The sequence below is a fragment of the Hypomesus transpacificus genome, chromosome 5, assembly GCF_021917145.1.
Source record: "Hypomesus transpacificus isolate Combined female chromosome 5, fHypTra1, whole genome shotgun sequence".
NCBI classification, from domain to species: domain Eukaryota; kingdom Metazoa; phylum Chordata; class Actinopteri; order Osmeriformes; family Osmeridae; genus Hypomesus; species Hypomesus transpacificus.
This window is the reverse complement of record NC_061064.1, coordinates 2,575,109-2,595,846: the sequence shown is the minus strand read 5'-3', so window position 1 is coordinate 2,595,846 and position 20,738 is coordinate 2,575,109. Positions and strand designations below refer to the sequence as shown.

Here is a 20,738-nt window from a genome sequence, read left to right as displayed (position 1 = left end):
GCCTGGCCCCCCAGTGGTGGAATCAACTCCCCACCTCCATCAGAGACACAGACTGTCTCTCCACCTTCAAGAGAAGGCTCAAGACGCACTTGTTCCGGGAGTACAACGGTACTTAGGAATGGTTTGCTGAACCCAACGCTAGTTTCCTCAAGGATCACAATGACTCTTGCTTAGACTGTTGCTCTTGTTGGTTAGTGGTAGCTGATTTAAACTGTTGTATTATATTGAATCGTATTTTTATTGCTTTCCTACAGGTACACTTGCACTTAGAGATTCATGTTGTGTAATTGTAATTTGCTTAACTACATGCTCTTATGGTTTCTTCCCTTTAGCACTTATTTTTTGGTTGTTCACAATGTGTACTTCTGTTTTTGGCTACCTGCAATGCTTTGGGGCAATCTTGTTGTTATTATCAGTGACCTATGCACTTTGTAAAGCTCTCTCTTGGAAGTCGCTTTGGATAAAAGCGTCTGCTAAATGAATAAATGTAAATGATGCCTACCAATCATCTTATTTTTACTAAAACATTAAAAAACTATTAGGCTACATGAAGCTAAAAAAAATGGTACGCTTGCATTAACTATAGATGTCCCTGCCAAAGCTGATATCAAACTTGCCTCCCTGAACTGTTGTATAGTGGGTTAAGCAAGGGGAGTTTCTATAGCCTAGTAGTGCATTGTGCGCAGCAGTTTGGAAGAAAAAAAAGGGATATGAATAGGGGCCTGTGCCCCAGTACAGTTTTATGTCTAACAACGCCACTGATTCTGACATGATTATGTAAGGAAGGGCACCGGGTAACATGTAATCTGTCCAAACACAACGCAATTAATAGGAGTTCCCTCTAACCTATCACTGTTATTATCTGTCATGGGGTTTGTCATAGACCCTCTGTGTGTTATAAAGTGTTGATGTTTTCTACAGTTGTGATTTTATTTGTCTCACCAGTTCATCTGATAGACTGTTCAATATGGTGTAAGACCCTTGTTTAATAATGGAGAAAATCCATGTCTATCTAATGTTGTACACTGCCTCAGCTAAAAACAACTTGTCAATGGAGTTTTATTTTTATGACGACCCCAAAACCATACTGTTCTGAAGAGAATTTGTTTTTTTCCAACTCTGTTATAAACTATAATACACCTTCACTGGGTTCACATTTACATTTAGTAGACGCTCTTATCCAGAGCGACTTACAGAAAGTACAGGGACATTCCCCCGAGGCAAGTAGGGTGAAGTGCCTTGCCCGAGGACACAACGTAATTTGGCACGGCCGGGAATCGGTCCGACAACCCTCTGATTACTAGCCCGATTCCCTAACCGCTCAGCCACCCGACTCATAAGATCATAAAATGCCGTAAAAGAGCATTGGTCTCTCTTGGCGCCAGAGTCCTCTTGATCATAAAGGAGCCCGCGTCACTATGTCCTGCTGGGAGACAGCCAGCAGGGTTCAAGGTCTACGATGGTGAGTCTCAGGGTAGATCAGGTCTCCCTGCTCCTTGTTCTCATGGTCCTCAGTACTGCGTCTGTTACGGAGCACAAGCCTCTCTCAAAACCCTGCTAGGTAAGGCTTTTATGATGTCTATGTTAATTACTGTTGTTCATATAAAGTTGTAATAGTGAATTATTTATGTGTTTGTTTAGAATTGGCTAATCATTTAGCATGGGTCACTCATTGAAACAGTCTAGGAAATCAATTAATTGGTGGTCAATGTTTAATAACAGCCGCGACCTCTCTCCTTTAACAGCATAACGTCTTCAAAATGAAAAGCATTCTGAAGGACAAGAAGGCCAGTAAGTGATTATTGTTAGTTTATTATTCATCTGTTAATCTGTATAGGCATTCAGACTTTCTCACTGAGTCACTAGGATTGTGAAGTCACATACAGCTGTCAAATGTACCCCGTAGTGAAGAAACGGTGTATGTATTGTCTGTCTGTGTGTGTGTGTGTATAGAGTCTAAACTTGGAGTACATTTTGAGAGTGCAGCTCAGAGCAGCTCTCTCGGGGCCGTGCGCTGGACTCTACCCGAGGAGGACGTGACACAGCACAGCTCTGCACCCACCAAGAGCAGCTTCACCTCCAGACCAAAGGTACTGCAGGATACACATCATCTCTACCTCCAGACCAAAACTAGGCTAGACAGATATTTTGCCAGACCAAAGATAGACAGCAGGCCGGGAGATATCACCTTCATATTATCCAACAGAATGGGTTGATCAACTAAAGGAGATTATAATCCACGTTTTCTTTTTCCCCCCAGGATTTGAATGACCTGCGCAGACTGCAGGACTGTGTGAGGTTCCTTAGCCAGTGGAGAGAGCAGGTGGAGCAGGTGTGCAAGGTGGGCCCTGAACACTGAGATCCTGCTCTCTGGGATCTGATGAGGTTACAGGAATAGAGTATTACTCTGTTTGGTAGCTGAGATGTGGTTACTTTAAGTCGCTAGTAAATACAGTTTGAATACAAGTTCAATGGATAAAATATAATGTAAATGTAAATAAATTGTGGTTGTTGTGGAAAGTAGACTGGACATAGATCTAGTATCTCCTAGCCAACCCAATGACATGTTGATTCACAAACAGATTTATAAATCAGAATGTCAACCTTTGCTCTTGAGATCACATTTATCTTTGCTAACAATGCTCGATAAGGCCACTGGTAGCTTTGTTGTTGTTTAATTGTCTTTGCCAGGGATACTAGTTATGGTTGTTAAGTGCACTGGGAGACTTTAAGGGTGTGTTGCTGTACTCAGGGTGCCAGCAAGATGGCCAACCAGAGAGAGCAAAGTCTGGAGCAGTGCCAAAAGCTCATCCTCCAGTGGGCCAAGGAGCTGAAGACAGTGGACATCGACACGGTGGGTCTCTCTGATGACAAGCAGACAGATCTCTTCAGAGATGTGGAGACTCGACTATACTTTCTATTATGTGAAGGTAATGACACAGTCTTTTGCTGAATAATCCACCAGACTGACTGGCAACAGAAGAGAGAAGAACCCCAGGACCAAGAAGACTCTGAGGAAGCAGAGATGAGGATCATGGAATGGGCCAAGGAGCTTCAGTCTGTGACAGAGGTGTGTGTCTGTGTGTGTATTGGTCAGTGCATGTAGCCGATTACTGTGAATGTTTGTGTGCGTGTGCAAGCGTGTGTGTGTGTGTGTGCAGCACATGTAGCCTAACTGTGAGCCCTGGTGTGTCTGGGTGTGTCTGGGTGTGTCTGGGTGTGTCTGGGTGTAGAGATGTGGCCTGATGAGGGATGAGGTGGCCCAGATGCTGAGACAGGTGGAGCTCAAGAAGAAAAAGGTAGGGAGACTCCTCCCCTTCCTGGAGTTCATCACCTGGTCTCTCCTGAAGGCCGATGCGGTGAGTCACATACTCCCACCCTCACACACGCCCTCGAACACACACGCCCCCCTCACACACACACACACCCTCGAACACAAACCCACCCTGACACACACACGCACCCTACATGTCGCGCCCAGTGTATCTTGTCTCTGTCTATCGCTCTGTTTCTGGCCTTTCACGCCCCTTTGGCTCTCTTTATCAGTATACAACGGGGCTTTTCCACCGACTGATTCTATCCTCATCCAACGTTTGCACTCACAGGAATAGGGCACCAGACAGTGCTTGTATAACCAGTGATAAGGTCACCCAATCACGGAGCTGGCAGAGCAGATACCAGATACAATATAACACACTCTTCACCATCTAGATAACCCACACCCTCGACCCTGCCCTCTGTCTTCCTCACTCTCTGTGCCTCTTCTGATACATGCTGTCGTTCTCGTCCTCCAGGGGACGGTGGCCCAGCTCTGGCTTGCCACCAAACAACGCACCTGGAAAACAGGTAACTTTTGAGTCCCCATGGCCTGTTAGTACCGTGATGTTCCGCATCCTTTTATGTAGCAAATTCTGAAGTGTTGTTTTCTGACCTCACAGAAACACCCCACAAGTACATCCCAAACTCAGGTAATATTTTATCCGCATTCGCCACAACATAACCTTTTCATAATAATTTTCTCTCATTTATTTTTGTTGTTTTAAATAGATGTAGATTTTTTTAAGTTGATGTATGTTTTTTTTTCAGTCTGGGAGTGGATCTGCAGTGCTTCAGGTAAAGACCTCCCCTTTGTGCATCAACGTTTATCCCTCCTCCGTGATCAGGACCCAGAGTTCCTCAGAATAACTGTGCCACCATCCTGCTCTCCCTCCTCCTGTTCTCTCTAGTTGACATAACTCTGGACCCCCAGACCAGCCACCCCTGGTTGCTGCTCTCCGACGACCATAAGAAGGTGCAGGAGTCCCTGACCCCAGCCGAGGTAACACATTCATTTAGCAGATGCTTTTATCCAAAGCGACGTATAGTATGGGGGGGCGATTTGAAGCTTGATCTGCAGTGAAATGCTCTACCCACTAAGCTTATATCTTCTCCTACAGGTGTCCTTCAGCCCTCAGCGCTTTGACATCTGGCCCTGCGTGCTGGGCTGGGAGGGCCTCTCCTCGGGTCGCCACTACTGGGAGGTCGACTTGGCCAACAACGGTTACTGGAGGCTGGGCCTCACTACGGCCTCGGCCAAGAGGCTGGGGCGCTTCCAAATGGTCCCCGCTGAGGGCTACTGGGCGCTGTGGAGGAGCACGAGACAGTTCTATGCCTGCTCTAAACCCGAGACCGCCCTGCCTCTCTCGCTCGTACCACGCAAGATGGGCGTCTACCTGGACTACGACGAGGGGCAGGTGTCCTTCTACAACGTGGAGAACAGGGCGCACATTTACACCTTTAAGGACAACTTTAAGGAGAAGCTGTATCCGCTGTTTGCACCGTTGGACGGCCGTACGCTCATTTCAATCTGCTCCTCAACTCACTAACCTCAGAGGCTGTAACCAGTAAATGGTTTAGGATGCTGGGTGTAACTCAGTGGTCGGAGCAATTTGACTGCAAACCAACAGGTCGCAGTTCAAATCCCACATGATTTTATTACAGCCATCAACAACAACCGTCTCCCAGACCCTCATATGGAAGATAAGGGACTTGACTGACTCCGTTGCAGACTGGACAACCGCATCTCTCGGCAGTAATACACTTAGCACATCTGAAATATCATCCACATTTCAGCTGCCTTAACAGCCCTAAGTGAGACCTATATTAAGTATCTATGTAGTATACCTGAGAGATTTTGACCAGCTTGATTTGAGTCTGCCTGACTGAAGTCCTGTGGTGAAACAATAATGAAGCAATGTTTTATTTCTATGAAATATGTCAACTGCTTTTCTATATTACAAGCATGATGTTGCTTAGTGACAGATTTTAATGACCACTGTATACCGAGCAATAAACTGTGTCCTCAAAAAGTTTTTAATCTTCTTAATAACACATTTTCATTACAGCTCCAATGTGTAAGAATAATAAAATTTGATTTATTTTTCAATGGCAGTCCACTGTTTTATTTCATAAAAATAATGACAAAATACATTTTGTACGTGCCACTATGATAAAAGGAAATTTAACAAATCTGACTTAAAAAATAAAAGCCTATAAATCATCTAAAGATATAAAAATGTATTAAAAAATTAACAAAAGTACTGTAAGAAAATGAAAAATTTTCTGGCAAGACAAAAGATAGGGTAGGTAGATAGTCCTCATGCCCAATCATAATTCAAGTAATTATTGTCAAATGCCATCAACACATCTCAAAATGATCTTTCCCTGATCTAACACAACATGTTTCCCCCCTCCCCTCATTTGGAAATCAAGATTTGTTTAACATAATTTTTTTTAAAGGGCGCACGTTTAAAATATTATGTTAGTAGACAGGAGGAAGTACATAGATCCTAGAACTTTGGGAAAAGAGCGTTACTGAAATGGCACATTTTAAAGCATCCAATTGCTGTTATTAAACGTCCTTTAAATGAAAGCAGCACTGGTGGGAAGAGAAGGTGTTCCTTGAAAAATCCACTTCTCAGTCTGAATCGCTCTTCTCTTCCTTTACAAGAAGTCTCTTTCCTTTCTTAGGAACTCCAGGTCCATCTTTTTCCTTTTTGGTGCTTTTGGCAGTTCTGACAGGAAGTGAGATCATGACAGAAGGAAACAGAAAGACAACAGAAAATGATTTGAGTCTACAGAGGGTCTGAGGAATTCTAATAAATTAGATATTAGATAATTAGATAATTTTCAAACCTGCAGAGAAACCTCTCAAACTCAAAAGAAAAACAGTTTATTTCTACGTTAACGGCACTAATCTCAGAACTCACGGTTTCTGTCGGTATCTTTCGGCGTCGGCAGCCGGCACCAGGTCGCTGAGCTCCAGACCGTCGTTGATTTTCTTCAAGATCTCAAACCTCTCCTTTCCCCGAACCTGAGAAAGCACAGACCGAGTCAAAACCCAAACCACTTTGCTATAATTTGTATGTGACAAGCATACTGTGGTTTACAGATGACTGTATTTTATAACTGAAGGACACAGATGATCACTGTGATCACCATGGCCTAGGGCAGGCACACCTCAGCTAATGAAAATGCTAGACAGGGTGGAAAAAACTAAATTGAAAATAAAAGTTCAGGAGCTCTTGCTCACCTGAAGAGTGAAGATCTCTTCCTCCCCTCCAGGGCAAGACTTCTTATTGTCTTCAGGCCGCTGAACAGGAAGACCGGCCTCCTTCACAGCTGTCAATCATCCAGAGTATTAGTTCACACGCAAACTTCAGAGGGTCACTATCCATCACTCACACACAGACGGTTCTGGCCACAGAAATACTGTTAGAATGGCACTTTCTCTGTGCAGCATTTGTCTGGCGCTTTGGATAAAGCATCTGCTAACTGAATCAAATGTAAAATAATCATTAAAATAACTGCATGACTAAGGGAGTTATATTCTTAGGCTCGTACTGCGTTTAGTTCCAGGAGCAGGCTTGTTCTTCTCCTCGTTCTTGCGCATGTTCTCCTCTTCGTTCTTGCGCATGTTCTCCTCTTCGTTCTTGCGCATGTTCTTCTCCTCGTTCTTGCGGTCCCGCCCGGGACAGGCACACACCCGCACTTCGAAGGACCGCCGGCCCAGGAGCTGCCCCCTGCAGGAGAGCAGAGAAAGCAGTCGGTGTGTTTCCTAACATTTGGTTTGGTTTCAAGGAGCAACAGTTAGCTACCGATATAGCTTTTAGTACATTTAGGCTTCTATTGCTATAGCTACTGGTGCCATGAAATCCAAAAAATCCACGTGTGATGATGTCATCCTTCATGTATCATCCTTGATGTACTTGACTTGAATTTAACTTGCTTTATTCATAAACGTAAATTCACTAACTCCCCAGCTCTGGGGAGAACACTCACTCCTGCGTCTCCAAGGTGATGATGGTAAGGATGGGCCGGCGGTTCATTCCCCCCATGCAGCTGCTGTTACACATGTAATTAAAGAGCACCGTGGTGACGTCTGACCCCACCTGGGAGGCAGAAAGGATGGACACACCTGTCAGGTACCGTCACACACACACACACACACACACACCACTTGGTATCCATGCACAAGGTAGGTAACCAGCAGGTACACAGTAGCCTCGTCATTACAGGAAGTTCAGGTTTAGAGAAGGTGACAGACAGTAATGATGGGTGCAGCCAGTAATGTTGGAGGTAGAGAGGAGGGTAGGATAGTGGGGTCGTACCTGTGGAGGCTCGTAGGGAACCAGGACGCTGTGCCTGCCTGTGTTGTTGTCTGACAGGTAGCGAGCTTGGTTGTTCCCTTCCACACGGACAAGGTGGCCCGCTGGAGCAGGACCTGCAGGGCACAGGGACAGACATGACACACACACACACACAGTACTTGCAGGGCACAGGGCCAACAGTTCACGGTACAGAGAAAGATCACACATCCAGAAGAGAGTGAACTGGTTGGGGCGTGTTGTGCAGTGGAGGGGCTGGTGTGGTTCCAGGGCGTGGCTCCAGGTCGGGACCTGGTTGGTTCTGTACCTTCGTTATTTTCGGTAGTCCTCTCGTGGTGGGGGCAGCGGCGCACCACGTCCGCCACATCTTTGGACTTCTTATACACGGCGACAGCGCGCAGCAAGGCGCCCGGGGGAGGAGCCTGCTCCAGCACCATCTGGACTGGGCACGTTTTAGCCAGCTGGCAGAACAGTTTGTTCAGTTCTGGTGAATACTGACAAGGAAAGAAAGTTATTAATAATAACTTTGGTTAATTATTATTATTATATTTTTATGAAAACATTGTATCAAAGGTGATCATAATTTGTAAAATACCATTTTGCCAAATGATAATATTATTTTCATTTATCAGACACTTTTATCCAAAGCAACAAACATGTTTGTTTGTTTTTAATCGGGGATTGCTAGATTTACAATCAAACACTCCCCCCCTGAGCTATGCCTGACGTATTTCTCCCTATGTGTAATCTATAACTTGAATTCCGGGTCATTTAGAAATCAAGTCTGTGTTAAAAAAATTAGTCATCAAAATAATGTTGAATTGACAGCCAAACCTGCTTGACCCATGAGTAGTTATCCTGAACCTGTTAATGCGAAAATGTATTTAATAATAAGTTAAATATCTTACCTTCAGTAAAACAGATCTTAGTTATTACTCAAATAAATAAAGCCAAACCTCTGACAAAACGCAACTTCTTTCTACTGTTAGTTACAAGACTACCAGGTATAAGTACTCTAGAAGGAGACTCTGCTGTGTAGCTCACCCCCTCCCCCCCCCTCCCTGCTCAGAGACAAGCCAGGGCATGTCCAAACACAAGCAATTTGACTGAAAACCTTAAAAACTCCAAAGTTATTGATGACATTCATATGATGAAAACACATCACGCCATATTGTTTGTTTTGCAAGGTTTTGTGTTTTCTATTTAGGATATTACAGGATTTATTTGTAATATTACATAGTGGTGGATGTATGGTAGCTTGTATTTTCTCACAGATTACAGCATGTAAAGAATACTGCTGGTAGGAAGAGCTAAAAGGTTTTATTCCAGATGCTGTAGGTACAAAAGGTCCAGATACTGCTTGTTACTAAGCAACACAGAGGTTAGCCAACAGGTTACCGGCCCTATTGCGCCATCACTACAGCAATATCAAGACAACAGGTTTAACATGTGCATCGATGTAATAACCTCATATCTCTAACTTACTGGAGACCAAAAGAGGTCTTCCAAGTTTTTAAAACCAGCACAGGAGGAGTTTCAGTATACAAGCCTGGTTGAGTAAAGGGGAGGGGGTGGGGCGCTGTTAACCCCTTCCTCGCTGGAAGAGATTTCCTGAAATCACAAATGACCAGCATGCCCCGTCATGTCTAGGGACAACACGTGAGAATGGGAAAGTTGTAGACGATTATTATTTATTGTTATAATATTATGATATGTGGAGCCAAATTAAGTCGAAGAAGGTCAACCAGCTGGGCCAACCGCAGGTGAGATATGTGTCGTTTTAGAATCTCAAAGACTTGGCTCCTCGTGACTTTCTGCAACGTCGCACAGAGACAATGGATGCCTGGACAGGATTGGACAATCTGTGACGTCTAAGGTAATAATAATGTCCATGACAAGACTCCTTGACGACAAACTCCTCGTTTTGGAGTTTCAGAATTTAAATGAATGAATCTAATAGAGCAATTAAGAAAGGGACTTTTGTTATTATTTTTCGTTCTTTTTTTATGAAGTGATTTGTTGAAGTCATACCGTTATTAGTGGTTGTTAATAAAAGTTTATATTTCTATTAATTAAACAGCAATATGAGGATATATATACTGATAAGGGATTTAAGACACTTAAGTAGATAAATGACCTGGTATTGTGTGATAAAAATGTTTGTTAACTAAAGTTGAATGCGATTTGGGCCACTGCGAAAGGCAATATAAGTCGGAAAAACAGGTCTTTAATCTGATCCATTATGTGGCAACATCTTTCTAAGAACAACAGTTCATGTTCATGCGTGGACGCTAGGCTAGCTAGGTGACGCTGTAGGAGCACGTTAAGACACTCACTGTGCAGGTCACTGACTTTGCTGTGCTCGACTGCTGGAATTTCAGACTGAAGTTGAGGGAGCCGGGATAATCTGTGGTGGAAGGGACCGTGGAGGTGAGGCTGGAGCCACTGTCCGAGGAGTGGCAGGGGGCCTGGGGGGCCGGCATGGTGGGCTCCTCGAACAGATCCTCCTCATCAAACAAGGGGGCCCCCATTAAACACTGCACTCACACACATAAAAAAGAAGTTATTCTCTGAATGGGAAGACCACTTATTCACAAAACACACAATACAAAATGTTCTTTACAAGTATAATTGCGTATGCTGGGAAAAATGCATCATCTGGTGCACTGATTGGTCAATATACAATGTGACTTGTTGATGAACCTTAAGAGTTTTTCCCACCGTTCAGCTTTCTGCGTTTAATACTTACATTCTCTGTCTCTGCTGGTTGGCCAGCCCTAGGGAAAGTGAGGGAAGAGGGGGTGGGTTCATAGTTAACATACAAATACGCGAATACATGAACAGATATCCACATACTAAAACACGTAAATATAACTTTGTTGTCATGCTCCTCGACATAGGAGTACGGTCGTTCTTCTTACATAGGACTAATATAATTTGATTAGCTTTTCTAATCCAAGTCTGGTCAGGCGGATCGCAAATGTTCACAGATATACTATACTTACATTAAGTTCCATAGGTCCTGGAAAGACTCCTGGCTAAAGGTGATAGATTCATTCCCCACCGGTTCATCCATAATATCCGTCAACCTTTCGAAGTTGTAATCGGTGAAGAACAACAATCCCGAGCTGAGTAAAGAGTATAGAAATATACTCTATAGAAATATACATCCAAATGAATCAGACAGTTTACGGCCAAGCACGACGTTTTAGCGACGTCCAGCTGTTTGCTAGCTAGTTAGACATGAAGCATTACTTCCGTGTTATTGCCATGATTAAAAAGTTAACAAAATACACACTTCTTGATTATTTACCTTTACGTAGTTGAACACTGTCAGTCGCGCGTGGCTCAAACAGATAAATTAGTAAACAAGCTTGACCAGCCGACCAAACAGCTTTTTGCCGCTAGTAGCTAACACAACCACGCTTCACTTGGGGATTCCCCTGCTATACCGGAAACGTGGGCGTGGCTTAATTAGGAGGCCAACACAATCTCACACTGATGTCTTAATAAAATATATCAAAGTAGTATTTTTTTTTTACATTCCAACCTCTTAGGCCATTCAATTACAATCAACGTCCAGTCACCGATGTGTTGTGCATAGATGATTAAAAAAAAAGACTGTCCATTTGCAGTTATTGATGGTGTGTAGGTAGAAACAACATAGATTAATTGTCCAAATAATATTAATCTTAATACTTTGTATATCTTTAAAACTATGTCTAAAACCCTTCCCCAGTCATGTTTCAAAAACAGGAATCAAACTAACTTCATTGTATATAGTAATCACTGCATTTTGTACAGCAATCCAAATCTATACCCAGTTATTCACTTGTGAAACTATTTAAGACAAACATGTTGATACACAACATGTTGAAATGAAAAAATCACTTTTTGGTGCAACAAATATTTTCATAATCGTATTAATCATCATTAGGATGAACATTCTAATTCGTTCGGCAATTCCTTTTTTAAGTCTTAAAGACACAAATATCTGTTGGCTCAAGGAGGAAAGATTATGTGCCCAATTTTACATTGCAACATAACATTTTATGTTCAGGAACAGCGAAATGTAATCTTCATACAAACCTGTCCGATGCACTGAAAGAAAGCTATGATAAAACATGTCCAAAAGTACTTCCTCCATGCTACTCCCAGGCACATGTTACATGGCTCTGTTGCACATGCTGACCATCTTATAATACATTTCTCCAACAAGACAACATATTGAAGCTCGAGACTAATTCTACTTTGACAAACTGCTACATAAGATATCGTATTAATTAAACATTCGTCAAATAGAGAAGAATTAAGATCCCCGGAGAGTCTGGGGAAAGGCCAAACGTGTAATAGGCCCATACAGACAGACCCAACCACTGGAGCAAGATATTTTTCTTCCCTTCCCATGGCTAAAACAGAATCACCTACCTGTCGCTTATAATGTCGGAAATATCACACCAGTCCTCATACAAGCAACTGACATCCAAAGCGGATGACAAAGGGGAACACAGGTCCATTATATGAAAGTTTGAGACAAAATGATCCCCCTGTATATGTGGCGGGCGGCGGAAGTTGAGGGAGCCTTAAATCCATCTGACGACATTCAAGTAAGTACAATCGTCAGGAAAAGAGCATCAGACTGTCCAATAGTAATGAATTCACGACTCGGAAAACAGAAAATGGGCGTTTGAAAGCCAAAACAAAAACCTAACAAAAGGTTTAACTAATATGTGGAAACACACTAGTACAATGTTGGCTATGGTGCGGTGAAAGGCATTGCTAAATATGAACACTTGCCTTAAGATAAACACAATAAGACAATACATGCACAATGGGAGGGGAACAGCAGAATATCATTCAAGAAAACGCACCCAGATGCGACCGTTTAGTTTCAATCCACAACTAAAGAAAAATATACTCATCCCTGTCTTTTCGAGTTCAAAAACTGCATACCACACCGAGTCATTCAAACAACACACCGGATTTAATTTCCAACCCACATTAAAATATTTGAGTCAAATCCATAGACAGTGACCGAATTCTGAAAGCCTTTCTGATAACCACGTAGTCTGATATTTGGTTGAATTTAGGCGGCATCTGAGTCACGGAAGAACCAGTTTTTGTTTTTTTCACACCCTGTCCTCTGCAGTCAATAGAGTGCACCGTCAGCTTCCGCCCTGCTTGACTCCCTCCCCACACACTGGCAAGATTTCAACCCCATCAGATCACTTCTCAATATGCTTCTTTATGGTCTTTTTTTGAATGGTTCAGTCCTTGGACTGATTTCACAGCAGATAAACTATTCTGTTCACGTCGTCTCTAAGCGGTTTCGGTTTCACATACTTATCCACTTCACCCTGACGTAACGTCACATGCTCCAGTACACCCTTGTTGCCATAAGTGTGCATAGCAGACAGTGAAGAAGGGGGAGGTTGCCTTGATATACAGATATACTGTGAAGTTAAACAAATATCCATTAGGAACATTTTGATGGTACTTATCACCACAAAACAGTCAGATGTTTTGGGAACCACAAAGTATTTTTTTTACTGAAATATTAAAGAGGAATCTGAATACATGTTTTGGTATCAAGTGCAATTTAATAAAATTAGTTGCAAAATAATATTTTTTCAGTTTAAAAGCTTAGGAAAATATGGCTTCCACAAATATGTGGCTAGGAGAGTCACTTAATGTGATTTAACTCTTCCATGGGCCCTGAGAAGGGTTTACATTTAATTCATTAAAATTTGTATTAAATACATTTACTCCTTAAATACGTATAGTACTAGGATCTTGTAATTAAAATACAGTTTGGATGTTGTGGTAATAAACTTAAACAATAGTTTGTAAAGCAGATTTTCCTCAATCTGTTCTCCTACATCTTGTGGCTTTGAGAGCCATACCCAGTATAAAACGAGAGCTTATTTACAGAAACCTTGACAAAAAATAAAACATGCTTGTGAATGCTAACAATACAGTTATTGTCAAAAAACACAATTTCAGGCATTCCTGCAGTTAGGGTTAAGCTGTTTGGAGAATTAGGTCAGTCTGTAATTGCTGGTCGTTCCGTTTACTTGCTGTGATGGTAGAACCTCTGTCCGACCTGGGTCTGAGAGAGGTAGGCATGACGAGGAGGAGGAGGCGGGGCGGAGCTCTGGAAGGTTGCCTAGGAGACGGCATGAACACACTTCAGTTCTAGCGTATCAGCTTCCCATCAGACTATCTCTGTTATATCAGGTAGTAAAATAATGTGGGCGATCCTCACAAAAATGAGAATTGTTTGGTTGACAAATTTTAAGGTGTGTGCGCAGATGTATGCGTGACCGAGCATGTGCACATGTCTGTAAGGATGAGTGCTGTGTTTGTGTGCGTCAATGTGCGTGCGTACGTGCGTGTCTGTCTATGTGCCTCAGTGTGTATCTATGTTACATGTGTGTTGGGGGGGGGGGGGGGGGGGAGTGTTTGTACTCACAGGGTGAGCCTGTGGTGGGGGTGTCCCATGGGTGAAGCTTCCCGGAGATGCAGGGCGGGGTGGGTTGGCATATGGCAAACCAGACTGTTACGGGGGGGGGGGGGGGGGGGGGGGGGGGATATTGATGAATATCTCTTATTTATAATTGCATTATAAAGACCGCACACACAAAACAGTTTGATGTTGCTCCTGAGATTGTACGGTATAGCAAAAGCAATGTCATATGTACTACGGTAGATGTGGCATTATTGTTGCACCATGCCTGGAAGCTGAGATGTAGTTACTTTGGTTATAACAGACTGTTTTTTGAGGCTGACCGCCAAAATACAGTTGGAACTATCCACTTCTGATCCTTGATTCTCAGCGATATTTTCAAGCACTGTTGGATTGTCACTTTGGATAAAAGTCTTTACGTTTACGTATATTGTAAACGAAGAGAGCGGGGAGTGTGTTGTGGTAAACAGGATGAAGTGGTGATTTGTTCAAAACACGTCTGGGTGTAGAGAGTACGACTGACCTTGGCAGAGGGGATCTGAACAGAGATGGAGGAGCTAGGCAGGAGGCCTGTGGCGCTAGGCAGGAGGCCTGCGGAGCTGGGCAGGAGGCCTGCGGCGCTAGCATGGAGAGCCTGGGGGTGCATGGGCCTCAGAGGGCTCTGAACACAGGCAGAAACACACACACACGTTGTCAAAGCAGCCTTGGCATGGATGTGCTTACAGAGTCAGTAAACACACACGTATTGACTCAGTATGTACATAGACTTACAGAGTCAGCGAAGCCAGACTGTTGATTGGCATGTTCCAACTGCTTCTGTAGAGGGATCCCAGCACTAGGTATGAATCCTGCAGTAAAAGACAAGACATGTTTGGTTAGGCTGGGATAAGTGGGCTACAGTTTAGATTAGGTGAGATTAAGGCTGTCACAGTGTAGATTGGTTTAGATGAAAGGTGTTACTGTGTGTGTTTCTGTGACGTGCGTTCTTTGATGACTCAGGAGAGCTAATATTGGGCCAAACACAAGTGAAACAGACCTGGCTGGGAGGTGAAATGTCCATGTACAGCGTAGCCCTGCTGCTGGTGGGGGACATACTGCATGGTTGGAAAGGCTGAGGCCCCTGGACACAGCAGGAAACATGGGGAAGTACTTAACTATGACAATATGTAGTCAATCTATGTCCAGAGCAATAATTGCAATAATATTACTGTCTAGAGCAAACCAGAACCAGCCTTTTTGCAAGAACATCAAAACACTAATAACCTCAACAACCTTCATGGGTATCAATCAATAAACATGAATAACCAAAGTAGCTCGAGATGTTTTTGTGATCTTTGTTATGTAGTGGTTAGAGCATTTGCCTGCAGATTAAGAACACATTATTGATTATGAAAACATTATTATTATTATGCGTAAAACACCAACAGTGACCTCGGAGCTGTGAGCTACTGGCATAGGTGACCGTGCTGGGCTGGCCGGGGCCGTAGGGGGAGGGGTGCTGGGTCTGGGGGATTCCGTAGGGCCCATGTCCGGCCGGGCTGCCAGAGTACTGGCCGTGCTCAGAAACCCCTGCCTGACTCTGGTAGTGGCGACCCTGTCAAGCACCAACACAGTTATTAACATGAAAGATATGCCGAAGTCCGAAATGATCAGTAATAAATCATTTCAAGGACCTGAAAACTCAACTCCAATCATAGTCATTTTCACAAATCTTAATCAAGTATAAAATCATATACATATATATATATATACAGTGCCCTCCAAAAGTATTGGAACAGTGAGGCGAATTCCTTTATTTTTGCTGTAGACTGAAAACATTTGGGCTTGACATCAAATAATGAACGTGAGACCAGAGATCAACGTTTCAGCTTTTATTTCCAGGTATTTACATCAGGATCTGATGCACAACTAAGAAAATATCACATTTTGTTTGAATCCACCCATTTGTCATGTGATCAAAAGTATTGGAACAGATATACTTAAAACATATTTAAGTGAATAAGACTTAATATTTAGTTGCAAATCCTTTGCTTTCAATAACTGCAGCAAGTCTGTGACCCATTGACGTCACCAAACTTTTGCATTCTTCCTTTTGGATGCTTTCCCAGGCTTTCACTGCAGCCTCTTTCAGTTGTTGTTTGTTTTGTGGGGTTCCTCCCTTCAGTCTCCTCTTAAGCAGGTAAAATGCATGCTCTATAGGGTTTAAGTCTGGAGATTGACTTGGCCAGTCTAATACCTTCCATTTCTTGCCCCTGATGAACTCCTTTGTTGTTTTGGCAGTGTGTTTTGGGTCGTTATCTTGCTGCATGATGAAGGCTCTGCCAATCAGTTTGGTTGCATCTTTCCTTAAATTGGCAGACAAAATGTTTCTGTAGACTTCCGAGTTCATTTTGCTGCTGCCATCATGTGTTACATCCTCAATGAAGATTAATGAGCCCGTCCCAGAAGAAGCCATGCAAGCCCAAGCCATGACATTACCTCCACCGTGTTTCACAGATGAGCTTGTGTGTTTGGGATCATGAGCAGTTCCTTTCTTTCTCCAAACTTTAGCCTTTCCATCACTTTGGTAAAAGTTAATCTTTGTCTCATCAGTCCATAAAACTTTGTCCCAGAATTTTTGAGGTTCATCTCTGTACTTTTTGGCAAATTCCAGCCTGGCCTTCCTATTCTTCTTGCTAATGAGTGGTTTGCATCTTCTGGTGTAGCCCTTGTACTTTTGTTCATGAAGTCTTCTGCGAACAGTAGATAGTGATACCTTCACTCCTGCCATCTGGAGGTTGTTGCTGATCTCACTAACAGTTGTTTTAGGGTCTTTCTTTACAGCTCTCACAATGTTTCTGTCATCAACTGCTGATGTTTTCCTTGGTCTACCTGTTCGACGTCTGTTACTTAGTACACCAGTAGTTTTCCTCTTCTTCAGGACATTCCAAATGGTTGTACTGGCTATGGCCAATGTTTCTGCAATGGCTCTGATTGATTTTCCATCTTCTCTAAGACTCACAATTGCTTGTTTTTCACCCAAAGACAGCGCTCTGGTTTTCATGTTGTTTTCACCTCTGAATACAGTCTGCATAGACAAAACCTATCTTACCCAATCTGAACCTGAGTGTAGACATTCAGTGGTATTTATTGATTGAATAATGTATGTAATAGGACACACCTGGGCAACAAAACACACCTGTCAGTCACATGTTCCAATACTTTTGCTCACGTGACAAATGGGTGGGTTCGAACAAAAAGGTGATATTTTCTAATTTGTGCATCAGATCCTGATGTAAATACCTGGAAATAAAAGCTGAAACGTTGATCTCTGGTTTCACATTCATCGTTTGATGTCAAGCCCAAATGTTTTCAGTCTACAGCAAAAATAAAGGAATTGGCCTCACTGTTCCAATACTTTTGGAGGGCACTGTATATATAGTTGAGTTTTCAGGACCTTGAAATGATTTATTACTGATCATTTCGATAGATAGATATATATATAAAAATCACCCACAAAGATGTGAACCCCAACAAATATCCATACTAGCTACTCACTGGAATGCCCGGGGACTGGAAGAGTTGCTTATTCCGTTCCCCGAGTAGAACAGCAGGACGCCCATGGCTGACTTGATTGGCTGAGGGGAGTCAAATTAATAGAAATGAGATGTGAACAGAGCGATAGATATATCTGTGATTCTATCATGGCCAATCTGTGTACATAACATAGGTCATATGTACCCTATGTACCCTTAGTATAGATAGTCCACACATTTACATTTTTGGTTCCTATATGTTTATTGTATGCACCTTCCTGCCAAAGTAAATTCCTTGTCTGTGCAAACTTTCATGGCGAAAAAATCCCATTCTGATTCTGCTAACCTAAACTAAGCAACACAAGGACTAAAAACAGCTGACTTGCATCGGAGATTATTCACTTAAACTCATAAGTATTCTGTGTGTTCATGAACATGGAGAGTAGACGGCGCAAAGCTGTTTTACCTTAACATTTATATTTAGTCATTTAGCAGACGCTCTTATCCAGAGCGACTTACAGTAAGTACAGGGACATTCCCCCCGAGGCAAGTAGGGTGAAGTGCCTTGCCCAAAGACACAACGTCATTTTTGCACGGCGGTGAATCGATCCAGCAACCTTCAGATTACTAGCCCAATTCCCTAACCGCTCAGCCATCTGACTCCCTATAGTTTTACCTTGCATGCTCAGTAAGTGTTGGCTTGAGTGGATGGCCATGCCTGGCTGGTAGTTGGCAGTAGTCAGGGTTGTCATGTCGCTGAAACACACAAAAACAAGGTGCACATCATTAGTGATGGTGTATTCAGTTTGCATACACTTTCATCCACAGCGACATACAGGCGTGGATTCGAACATGCCACCTTCTGATCTGTGGTCAAATGCTCTACCACAATCCAGTAGGGAAGATCTCTACCAACACCAGGAAGTAACATCTCTAACACCAGAAAGTGACATCTCTAACAACACCAGAAAGTGACATCTCTACCAATGACAGGAAGTGACATCTCTACCAACAACAGGAAGTGATGGCCTTTACCTCTGCTCTTTCCTCCGTCTCTTCTCCTCCTCGTGAAGAACTTTTTTCAGTTGAAGGAAGAGTTGGTGTTTTTCCTCCTGAAGGCCCTGGAGCTTCTCCCCCATCTTCATTATCTGGAGTTTTAAAGAGGAGCAGATGTTAGAAGACAACACTGACAGAAACACACAGAGTGAATATCATAGGTCCTCTGAAAGGTGGAAGTTCAGGCCGTTTGTCTTGGTTCCAGTTTCCACCTGTTCTTTAGTTTCTTCCAAAGACATCCTCTCTTCCATTTCTTTCTTTCTTTTCCTCTCTTCCTCCTCTTTTAGTTTCTGCTCCATCATTTTGTCTACTTCTTCTTCCTCTGTGACAAAATATAGAATTAGTTGGTTTTCACGAGTTAAGTTCAGCTAAGATGCATAATGCATTCCTGTTCCAGAGTGGAGTATGAAAAAAATGAAATATATTCTAATCACCTTGTCTCTTGCGGTCTCTCTCTCGCATGATGTGTTTATGCAAGGCGCGTGCCATAGCATTGGTCAGTTTCGGCCTCTCCAGTAGAGCTGGCATGATGGTAGGAATTGACGGTGCCAGCTTCAAGCAAAGAGGCAAAAGTAAACTCTTATTACCACATACCGTACTGTAGGCACAGAGATTTATTAGATCCAGGTATTTTGTTGTAATTCCCCCATTTGTACTGTTACGGTAAGACTAATTGTTGATGTTGATACCAATAAATGGTAACATGGACCATACACCAATAATCAACAACTTTTCAATAAATTATGTGTCACCACATTTAACGCCGGGAACGTATGTTTCTTGTTATCCTTTCACTACAGTAGGTAAATAGAGCTAATGGTATGCAGCTAATTAGCTAGCTAGCTCTATCGCAGTATTAGTTTTAAAAGCAGACTAGCTTGCTATCGAAGCCAAAATGCTATTTTATAGGCTACCACTAGACCATTTCACGACACTATTTTTTTTATAATCGCATCAACAACTTACCATTCCAAAGTCTATGTGAATCGGAAAAGAAATTCTGAAAAGCTAGCTATCTAGCTAGAGCTAGCTATTTGTTTGACGTTAGCTAGCATCAAGCCAGTCTAAAAGGTGACTTATTGATAACAGCTAGCCAAGCATGATTAAGATGTAAAATGTTAATACACGATTTGTAATTGCTAATAAGTTGCCATATATTTCCGCGTGTATTAAACTAGCTAGCTAGCCAAGTTAGCTCATCCTAGTGGACGCCCGCGCTGTGAACATACTTCTGTTCTGAGTGATGTCCCAGTGCAGAACAAGCTGGCTAGACACACTAGCAACCTAAAAGCTAGTCTGCGGTGTGACAAGTCATGCCGTGTCACAGCATGTAGCTAGCGTAGTTAGTAAATATGCAAGCACAAACAGCAATTTCGCACAAAAAGGTGAAATTATCTGAAACGCACATGAGTCCGTATCTGAAAGTGTTTTTGAGGCGAGATTTAGCTCAAATCTTGCTGGACGTTGTCGTTGAATGACGTGCTGGCACTAACAGCGTTTTTATAGGCTGGCATTGTGGTCCCTATCCAGTGACCACCGGCTATGACTAGGAACTCCTCCAGTGACTGCTTTATTTTAATAAAGACAGAAGTGTGTGAAAGTGTTTTCAGTACATGATTCAATATTTCTTTACCCTCCAACATAATCTTGTAGTAAAAAGAAGACAGGAAATTTTGTATATATTTAGTGGTCAGACATTTTATATTTAAGATTTATATTCAATCATAAACATACAAACACATTAATGGCTCACCAGTTTAAACATAAACATTTATCACACTGCATATATTAAATAATATTCGATATGTCTTGAATCAGAATTAAACAATGTAAGCATGATGCAATAAAGTGTCTTATGATTAATAATTATCAAAAACAACTTATTTAGGCTATACAGTTCTAAAAAATGATTAATTTGATTTTATGCAACATCCTAGGAATCAATATCATTAACAATCTGAAAACTATTAGTTGGGTACCCATATTCTCTTGCAAAAAGCTCCCAGTGACGTGCGAGGAGTTCAGGTGTTTAATTGTACCCGAAAACATAAGTGA

At 42.5% G+C, this 20,738-nt stretch overlaps 3 protein-coding genes across 9 annotated transcripts; 1 reads left to right on the top strand and 2 right to left on the bottom strand.

Moving 5' to 3' along the window:
- The first annotated feature begins 1,261 nt into the window (after positions 1–1,261).
- On the top strand, positions 1,262–5,708 carry LOC124467793 (E3 ubiquitin-protein ligase TRIM39-like). The gene is made up of 12 exons (XM_047020226.1): positions 1,262–1,561; positions 1,746–1,791; positions 1,954–2,090; positions 2,261–2,341; positions 2,753–2,854; positions 2,966–3,070; positions 3,234–3,359; positions 3,795–3,846; positions 3,939–3,968; positions 4,087–4,113; positions 4,227–4,318; positions 4,437–5,708. The coding sequence occupies exons 2-12, from the start codon at positions 1,761–1,763 to the stop codon at positions 4,863–4,865; spliced, it is 1,212 nt and encodes a 403-aa protein (XP_046876182.1). The 5' UTR covers positions 1,262–1,561; positions 1,746–1,760; the 3' UTR covers positions 4,866–5,708.
- On the bottom strand, positions 5,414–11,127 carry tp53 (tumor protein p53). Of its 4 annotated transcripts, none has more exons than XM_047020230.1 (11): positions 10,960–11,127; positions 10,652–10,800; positions 10,396–10,423; positions 9,983–10,183; positions 7,954–8,140; positions 7,650–7,762; positions 7,321–7,430; positions 6,883–7,061; positions 6,572–6,660; positions 6,249–6,352; positions 5,414–6,053 (listed from the first exon to the last, which is right to left on the bottom strand). In XM_047020230.1, exons 2-11 carry the CDS (start codon positions 10,720–10,722, stop codon positions 5,957–5,959), a joined length of 1,179 nt encoding a protein of 392 aa, XP_046876186.1. In that variant the 5' UTR covers positions 10,723–10,800; positions 10,960–11,127; the 3' UTR covers positions 5,414–5,956. The 4 variants fall into 4 exon arrangements, with proteins under 4 accessions (XP_046876186.1, XP_046876183.1, XP_046876184.1 ...); XM_047020227.1 differs by having other exon boundaries at positions 10,652–10,774; XM_047020228.1 differs by having other exon boundaries at positions 10,652–10,735.
- Positions 11,128–13,226: 2,099 nt separating this feature from the next.
- Positions 13,227–20,186, bottom strand: gps2 (G protein pathway suppressor 2). 4 transcript variants are annotated; one of them, XM_047020234.1, is made up of 12 exons: positions 20,090–20,186; positions 19,118–19,235; positions 18,896–19,005; positions 18,663–18,775; positions 18,304–18,383; positions 17,650–17,729; positions 15,544–15,706; positions 15,149–15,232; positions 14,884–14,960; positions 14,636–14,773; positions 14,119–14,202; positions 13,227–13,812 (listed from the first exon to the last, which is right to left on the bottom strand). In XM_047020234.1, the coding sequence occupies exons 2-12, from the start codon at positions 19,209–19,211 to the stop codon at positions 13,717–13,719; spliced, it is 1,119 nt and encodes a 372-aa protein (XP_046876190.1). In that variant the 5' UTR covers positions 19,212–19,235; positions 20,090–20,186; the 3' UTR covers positions 13,227–13,716. The 4 variants fall into 4 exon arrangements, with proteins under 4 accessions (XP_046876190.1, XP_046876189.1, XP_046876191.1 ...); XM_047020233.1 differs by lacking the exon at positions 20,090–20,186 and adding an exon at positions 19,650–20,067 and having other exon boundaries at positions 15,149–15,223; XM_047020235.1 differs by lacking the exon at positions 20,090–20,186 and adding an exon at positions 19,913–20,066.
- Between the last annotated feature and the right edge of the window lie 552 nt (positions 20,187–20,738).

Bases quoted from the DNA above. Each gene is read 5' to 3' on its own strand.
- LOC124467793 (XM_047020226.1), top strand. From the start codon at position 1,761: ATGAAAAGCATTCTGAAGGACAAGAAGGCCA. The intron at 2,091-2,260 runs GTACTGCAGGAT...TTTTCCCCCCAG, and splicing joins GCTTCACCTCCAGACCAAAG to GATTTGAATGACCTGCGCAG. The intron at 2,342-2,752 runs GTGGGCCCTGAA...TGCTGTACTCAG, and splicing joins AGGTGGAGCAGGTGTGCAAG to GGTGCCAGCAAGATGGCCAA.
- tp53 (XM_047020230.1), bottom strand. From the start codon at position 10,722: ATGGATGAACCGGTGGGGAATGAATCTATCACCTTTAGCCAGGAGTCT. The intron at 8,141-9,982 runs GTGAGTGTCTTA...TTTCCTTGTCAG, and splicing joins CAAAGTCAGTGACCTGCACA to TATTCACCAGAACTGAACAA. The intron at 7,431-7,649 runs GTACGACCCCAC...TCTGCCTCCCAG, and splicing joins TTCCCTACGAGCCTCCACAG to GTGGGGTCAGACGTCACCAC.
- gps2 (XM_047020232.1), bottom strand. The intron at 18,776-18,895 runs GTGGAAACTGGA...TTAAAACTCCAG, and splicing joins TGGAAGAAACTAAAGAACAG to ATAATGAAGATGGGGGAGAA. The intron at 15,707-17,649 runs GTGAGTAGCTAG...GGTGCTTGACAG, and splicing joins TCCAGTCCCCGGGCATTCCA to GGTCGCCACTACCAGAGTCA.